Here is a 7549-nt window from a genome sequence, read left to right as displayed (position 1 = left end):
GTTTCGGCAGCCCAGCCCTCAGAGGCCCCCTCAGGCCACCCCAGCCCCCCTCAGACCTGGAATTTCATCATTGGAGCCCCCACCCCAGGGTCATAAATTCAGCTGCTTGGGGGAACAATAGGGAGCAGCTGGGTCCGGGGCAAATTCCATTCTATACACTGAGCCTAACAGTTTTGATTTAAACATAAGAAAAGTGGGGTAGACCAAACCAACACTCCTGGCAGCCACTGAACACGCGGGCTGCGTGTTCTCACTGCAGAGCTGCGCGTTCTCACTGCGGGGAAAGCTTGCATTTCAGACCCAAGTTTTGAGAATCCCCCGACTTTCAGAGCCTTCCATTCACCTGGGCGCTGCCCCCTTTCTGCCTATCTAGTGGGGCTGGGGGACAGTCCTTTCTGCCTGATGGAGGGGGCCCCATGGCTGACCACCCCGCAGGCTGGTGCCCCCCTGCTGTCAGCCCAGTCCCAGGTCCACTCTCACCACACAGGGCCACTCCTAGAAGGATCAGAGCCGCCAGGCGCACGGAGAGGTCTGTCATGGTGCTGCTGTGGCCTCGACACTGACCAAGGCGGGGCCCTGGGACACTCTTATGAGAGGGGGAGGTGGGGCGGCTCCCACTGGTCCTATCTGCCCAATGGCAGTGGCCCAGCTGGGTCAAGGGGAGCCCGCCAGTCTGCTTCCGCCCACCTCGCGGTGAGGTTATCCTCTGCTGGACTTTGCACCCTGCGGGCTGCCTCCTGCCGCTGGGTACCTAGCCCAGAGCTGACCCTGGTGTGGGGAGCAACCCCTCGGGATGCAGGAGGAGAGCCGAGGGATGGAGCCCCTCGAGCCCCCCAGCCAAGTCTCCCACAGTGCCCTTCCAGCCCTCAAGTTTCACAACAGCCGCTGGAGGCCACAGTGTGTAAACAACCCACTTCCTCGTGTTTTTCTTTTCTTTTTTTTTTCCTGCACCTCCCTCCTTTGTCTTCCTTCTCCAACTTGGAGGGGAAATCGGGTGGGGGAGGGAATAGGGTCACCCTACACCTTGTCGCCATTGCTGTGCCTCTGGGTCCTGACACCCCAACCAGTGGAATGTTGGAAAGGTGCTGTGTAGGGGCAGCTGGAAAGACCGTGCCTTCAACAAGGAAATTTTAATGGGAAGTTCAGGTCTGCCTTCAGGTGTGGCGTGACCCAGGCGCCTTGAACAATGTCAGGTCTTTGCCGCTAGTTTCCCCCTTCCTCCTGGATGGCTTCTCTCCTCACCAGGCTCCCTGTTGTGGTCCCAGGAACCCCAGACTCAGCCCAGTGGCTCAGTGGGCTCCTGCTCCAATTCCCCATGACACCAGTGTCCGAAGGCTGCCTCTGATTGGCTGAGCTTGGATCACAGGCCCCCTCCCAGGTTCTGAAGAGAAGAAAGGTGGCGGCAGGTGCTGGGACCAGAGGGGTGGGGCAGACCTTGAATATCCCCAGTGGGAACAGTGCACAATACTTTCCCCTCCTTTTTTTTTTTTTTATCTCCTCACAGCAGATTATTTCATACCTATAGAAAATAACAAATGTGATCTGTTAGATCCTAACAGTTTTCTTATTAAAATCAGAAGTTCTGAATGAATGCCCATGAGGAGATGGGAGTCCGGATTATGTAAGAATGTTCAAAATTGCAACAAAATTTGGAAATGACCTAGGAAGATGGTGTGGTTCCATAAACAACCCTGAACATCTCCAGATGTCGTGTGGACAAGGGAAGGTCGCCTGGGTGTAGTATTAAGTGGGAAAAGCAGGGCAGCTAGGCACCTTCCTGAGCAGCTGGCACCTGGGGGCGGCTGGGTAAGGGGAGCGCCTGCAGGCAGAGCAGGCAGAGAAACAGCCAAGGCAGAGGCCCCGAGGGGAACCCAGGGGGCTGAGCTCCAGAGGGAGGGCGTTTGGGACCAGGGGACAGAGAGGGAAAGATTTATCCCAAACTCATGGTGTGTGTGTGTGTGTGTGTGTGTGTGTGTGTGTGTGTGTGTTGGGGTGTTACCTATTGTTACTCCGCTCATTTATTTGTTTGCTTGGGTGACTATCTCCTCCCCCATCATCAGACTCTGGGCTGCATGATGGCAGAGGCCATGCCTGTTGTGGTCCCCACCCGTGGCCCCAGAGGGCTCCTCATGGGACCAGGAAGACAAAAGAGGGTACAAGTCAGTCATGCCCCCCCCCCCCTGCCCGGCCAGGGCAGCAACTCCCACCGAGGCTGGGGGATGCCTGGGGAATCTTCTGCTCTGCGCCTCCCCACTTGTCAGAGCGAAGGGCTGGGGAGTTGGGGGAGGGCTTGTCTCTGTCACCAGTGAACCCCAGTCCCTGGCTGCACCCTTCCCAGACAGCACTCACTCCTCCCCACAGGGAAGCAGAGGTTCAGAGGCAGCCGCCAAGTTGCCTAAAGTCAGAGCTGGGACTCGAACTCAGACTCCTGAGTTCTTCTCTGTAACACATGGCACTGATGGGACCCGCCTCAGGGGCCGGAGATGAGCCAACACTTGCAAAGACTGAGGTTGATTCCTGCACCCGGTGAGCACTCAGCAAACACCTGCTACAGCGACTTGTGTCGCAACCACTTGTAACTCTAACTTAATCATGTGTGAATGCGTTTTACAGGAGGGAAACCAGAAATGGCAAGTGGCATCCTTTTGTGCCAGGAGGGGAAGGAACTTCTGACCCCAATGCCCTGGTTTTGCTGCCACCTGGTGGCAGCATACTTGTGAGATGCCCCAAACACTCTCCTGATTACTTTTTCTTTCTTTTTAATTTCTTTATTGATTAAGTTATTGCACATGTGTCCTTATCCCCACATTACCCTCCATCCCCCCACTCATGCCCTCACCCCCCTGTTGTCTGTGTCCATTGGTTAGGCCTATATGCTTGCATATAAGTCCTTTGGTTGATCTCTCCCCCTTACCCCCACCCTCCCCTACCTTCCCTCTGAGGCAGTGGTTCTCAACCTTCCTAATGCCACGACTCTTTAATACAGTTCCTCACATTGTGGTGACCCCCAATTTCATTGTTACAAATTGAACATAATTAAAGCATAGTGATTAATCACAAAAACAATATGTAATTATATATGTGTTTTTCGATGGTCTTAGGCGACCCCTGTGAAAGGGTCATTCCACCCCCAAAGGGGTCGTGACCCACAGGTTGAGAACCGCTGCTCTGAGGTTTGACGGTCTGATCGATGCTTCTCTGTCTCTGGATCTGTTTCTCCTAACTACTTTCAATCTCCAGTTGCACAACCAACAAACACCCAGACACATTCTACAAAACAGAGAAGGTTTTTATTCTGCCAGATGCTGCATAAGGCAGCATGGATGGGCCTGGCCAGGGGCAGGTGAGGTGGGGTGACTGGGGCAGCCCTTGCTAGTGGCTCCTACTTGCAGGGTCCCTGGGGTGGAGAGGAGGGCGGTCACTGTGGCTGCGGATGATGGAGTTGATCCAGTTTGCGTACTTCGCGACGGGGGCAAAGGCATCTGGGAAGAAGCCGGAGCCGCAGCTTCCTCTGATGAAGGAGTCGATCCCGTGGATCAGCCCGTTGCAGACCAGGGGCCCGCCGGAGTCCCCCTGTGCGGGGCCAGGTGAGGTTAGGGGGCTAGGCTTTCAGGGCCCCCCACCTGCCTCCCTTCGGGGTTGGGAGGTCCTCCTGGCATCTGGCTTGCAGTCCTGGTTGCTGTGGCCCGGGGAGGAGTGGGGTGGGAGCTGAGAGGGGGGTGGCAGGTACTCACAAAGCAGATGCCGGCGCGGCGGCGCGGCACCAGGGTGCACACGTTTGTGGGGCGGCAGAGGGATGTCACCACGGTCACGTTGAGCTGCTGGAGGACTCTGGGTGGTGGCTGGTTTGTGCCCAGCCGACCCCATCCCATGGCCAGGCACCGTACCCCGTTACCCACACCTTGGTCCTGCTCCGGCAGGCTGGCCACCTGCACGTTGGCGTTGATGGTGGCTGACCCGTTGAGCTGCAGTGGGCAGGACAGAGCATCAAAGAGTCACATGGGGCAGCGGGTGCCGACTCTCCCCTTCCTGAGCCTGTTTCCCCATCGGAGGCCCCAGGATAGTTCTGGGATTTTATGGAGCAGCGTGGCCACCCTGCCAGATGCTCCCCACCCTGAGCGTCCGTTTCCCCATTTGTGAAGGAGACGCAACCACAGTGGCTCAGGGTGAACTTGAACATGTCTTGAGTGCAGTGAACAGTAGGTACCAAACTGTGGGCAACACCAACGACAACAAAACCCTTGTTCTGGAGCATGACAGAGAGTAATCATAGCTCTGCCAGCTGTGGGGGAGGGACGGTTTCTCCCTCCAGCCTCCCGCCTGTCTGAATGTGGGGAACTTTGCCCCAGTTCACAAAGACAGGGACTGTCCCTGCCCTCGGCCACAGGGCACGAATCATCACAACAGCCTGTCGATGGACAACTGCTCAGAGCACTCTGCATCCTCTTGTTCACGAGCTCAACAACCCTGCCAGGTGGGGCTTCTTTCCCAGGTCACACAGGTGGAGACGGAGGCACAGAGATGACCTGCCCCGTTAGAGCCAGGTGGGACCCCCAGTCTATCGCCCCTTCTGTGCCCTCCCCACGCCTCGGGCCCCGGGCCTTTACACCAGCGTGGGCATCCCTTCCCCACCCCAGGCACCCCTTGGCCGCCCGGCTGGCCTCCCACCTGCAGAAGCACGATGTCATTCAGCAGCCGCTGGGCATCGAAGCCGTTTTCAAAGACTTGCTGGACGCTGAATAGCTGCCTGGTGGGCTCACGCCGGCCCAGGTTGTGCGCCCCCAGCACCACCTGCACTGTCTGGAAGTTTCTGCAGCAAAGTGGGTGCAGGAGGTGATTCGAGGTGGCTCTTGGGTTTGGGGGTGGGAGAGAGACCCCAGAGCTCAGCCGAGCCCAGGCCCAGGCCCACGGGGTGCCTCACCACCCAGGACAGATCTCTGGGCTCCTGGACTGAATGCCGGCACTTCGGCCTGGTGAAGAAGGTGCATTAATGGGGGCGCCCTGGAGGGGCCCAGACCCTGGTCTCACTCCCCACCCCCTCCACCCCGACTCGCTTTGACAGATGTGGGAATGGAGGGAAGAGGGAAGGTATGCCTGGGAGTCACTCACATGCCATTCACACAGTGCGCGGCCGACATGACAAAGTTCGGGGCCACCAGGGTACCGCCACAGAAGTGGCCTCCACGCCGCTGCAGGGACACCATGAAGGGCCACGCATGGGGCTGGGCCCGCCGGCCACCCACGATCTCGGAGGCCAGCACGGGGCCTGGAGACAGTCAGGGGGAGCGTGGTGGTGAGTGTCATGGAGGAGCCCTACCCCACTGGGCCAGTTGGCCCTTGAACTCCCACCCAGAACCTCCGGGTCAGGACTCTTTCGTGCTTGTTGCCAGATGAGGAAACTGAGGTACGGAGAGGAAAGAGGGGCCTGCCACCGCCTCCTGCCAGGGCACAGCTAGATCTGAGCTTCATTTGGCTTTGGAGTCCCCAGAGCCGGCCCACTGACCCGCCCCCACTGGATTCCCTGGGCCCCTCACCACTCTGAACCTCAGTCTCCTCCTCTGGAAATGGGTCTCCTCATCCCAGCCACCCCTTCCCGTGAGGAGAAGGGGACCACTTAAGTCAAAGGCACAAGTGGAGAAGCAGGAATGGATGCCCAGGGACAGATGGATGGACAGACGTGTGGCTCCACTCACCACCCAGCAGCATGGTCAGCAGGATGGAGGCCAGGGCCGGGCCGGAGGGTCTGCAGCTTTGGGTCATGGTTGAGCGGGGGCTCCAGTGTCTCTGTCCCCTGCACCCACCTGGCCCTCTTATAGCCCAAAGCCCGGGGGCCGTTGCATTGCCCCACTGCAGGGCCAGGTGTCCCCACTTCCTTTCTCCACCCCCAGGAATGGATGAGGGTGATGATGGCAAGAACAGGGGGGATGGGTGCAAGGGGCCTGGGTTGGCTCCAGATAAAATTCAGGGCACAAATTTGAAAGTCAGATTTAAAAAAATTCTTTTTTCTTTTTAACTAAATGTATTGGGGTGAAATCGCTTAATAAAATTATGTAAGTTTCAAGCGTACAGTTCTGATACATCATCTGTATGTTGCCTTGTGTGCCCACCACCCAAAGTCAAATCTTCTGTCACCAAATATTTGACCCCTTTACTTCGCCCGAACCCCCTTCCCTCTGGTAACCACCATACCGATGTCTGTGTCTATGAGTGTTTGCTTTTTTCTGTATAGATGATTTTTATTATAAACAATAATATGCTATGCCTCCGTTACAAACCTTTCATATTGAAAGGCTCTCTAACATGAACTGCTTTAATATTAATTATGAAGCAAAAAAAGTTTAAGAACCTCACAGTGGGAACAATCCAACACCGGCAAACTCTAGTGATGAGATATTCTCTTTTAATGTGAAACAAACACAATTCATAACTGCAGAGAGAATGTCCCGGCTGTGGGTGTTAGGAGACACGTTAACTTTCCAGACCAAGAGGCACTCACTGCCAGGGATGCAACAAGCTCTGAGCCAAACCAGCCACGTGGGGTTGGTTCCTTGAAAACAGCGGCCACCTACTGTTCAGCCTGAGCAGCCCCAGGACAAACGGAGCGAGCAAAACCGTCCCTTCTCTTTAAACCCACCGCTCACACGTGGACTGGCCGCCCTCATCACACTGCGCAGGGGGAGTGTGCGGAGAGCAGTGCAGTTCTAGTTTGGAGCTGTCACCCCCTCTGCACAGCGGCCACACGGATGAGCCAGACTCCGCATTTTGCCTGAGAGCCACCTGCCACACATCCTCACGAGGTGGCCATGACCGGGCACTCCCAGACTGCTTCCTGACGAGGCCCCGTTTAAGACTGACACGATAGCGCCATTCTTTCCAGGGCCACAGAACTCTCCTTGGTCCACTCTGGAGCCCCTGTGACAAGCAAGAGGACCCCGAGCACCTCTGCTGCTGGGCCTGGGTGGGGCGCAGGGCGGTGCTGGGCTTCACCAGCCGGTTCCTGTGCAGATTCCCAGCCCCCGCTGAGTGTTTTTTTAAAAAAACAATTTATTTAGCATAACTATGTTCCAAATATTGTACTTATCTAGAAAGTTAGCCATTATTTACCTGACATTCGAATGTAACTGGGTGTCCTGTATTTTTGCTAAATCTGGCCACCCTGGGCCCAGAGTGGCGGCTGCCGCGCATGCCTCGGTCTCCCCAGAGCACCACCATCGGCCGGGGCACCCAGCTCGGTCCTGACGTTTCACAGGGGCGACGGGGGGCTGCTCGGTTCCCATCTGAGATGAGGAAGCTGATGCACAACGAGGCCTCCCCTGTGAGTGGCTACCCAGTGACATGGTGAGCAGCTGGGGTTTGAACTCAGGCCCCCACAATTCGCAGCTGGATGATGATTTGCTGCCCGCCTCCCTGAGTCTGGGGTCTCCCTCTCCTGGCCTGGCCTTCCAACCTCCCTTTGGCGATTGCTCACAATGGGGAACTCCTTCCCCCCAGGGGCCCTATTAGTCTCAGGTCACCAGCAGAGGTTCTGGGGAAGAATCCCCGACTCCCC

At 56.8% G+C, this 7549-nt stretch overlaps 1 protein-coding gene and 1 long non-coding RNA gene across 2 annotated transcripts in view; both read right to left on the bottom strand.

Moving 5' to 3' along the window:
• The window catches only part of LOC106726172, a 1136-nt gene extending 561 nt beyond the window's left edge, over window positions 1–575 (bottom strand). The window contains exon 1 of the long non-coding RNA XR_001362199.1: window positions 481–575. This is a non-coding gene — a long non-coding RNA (uncharacterized LOC106726172). The remainder of the gene's footprint in view (window positions 1–480) is intronic.
• A 2696-nt stretch (window positions 576–3271) lies between these two features.
• ELANE (elastase, neutrophil expressed) lies at window positions 3272–5795 on the bottom strand. Its single transcript, XM_014540096.1, has 5 exons — window positions 5694–5795; window positions 5110–5266; window positions 4669–4810; window positions 3735–3965; window positions 3272–3573 (listed from the first exon to the last, which is right to left on the bottom strand). Exons 1-5 carry the CDS (start codon window positions 5758–5760, stop codon window positions 3373–3375), a joined length of 798 nt encoding a protein of 265 aa, XP_014395582.1. The 5' UTR covers window positions 5761–5795; the 3' UTR covers window positions 3272–3372.
• Window positions 5796–7549: the final 1754 nt, after the last annotated feature.

The sequence above is a fragment of the Myotis brandtii genome, unplaced genomic scaffold (assembly GCF_000412655.1).
Source record: "Myotis brandtii unplaced genomic scaffold, ASM41265v1 scaffold236, whole genome shotgun sequence".
In the NCBI taxonomy this organism is placed as follows: Eukaryota; Metazoa; Chordata; class Mammalia; order Chiroptera; family Vespertilionidae; genus Myotis; species Myotis brandtii.
The sequence above is the reverse complement of the archived record's forward strand: the minus strand, read 5'-3'. Positions and strand labels throughout refer to the sequence as shown.

Excerpts from the sequence above, each read along its gene's own strand:
- ELANE (XM_014540096.1), bottom strand. The coding sequence starts at position 5,760 with ATGACCCAAAGCTGCAGACCCTCCGGCCCGGCCCTGGCCTCCATCCTG. Across the intron at positions 4,811-5,109 it reads GCGCACTGTGTGAATGGCAT|AAACTTCCAGACAGTGCAGG; the intron begins GTGAGTGACTCC and ends ACTTTGCTGCAG. Across the intron at positions 3,966-4,668 it reads ATGACATCGTGCTTCTGCAG|CTCAACGGGTCAGCCACCAT; the intron begins GTGGGAGGCCAG and ends TGCCCACTGCAG.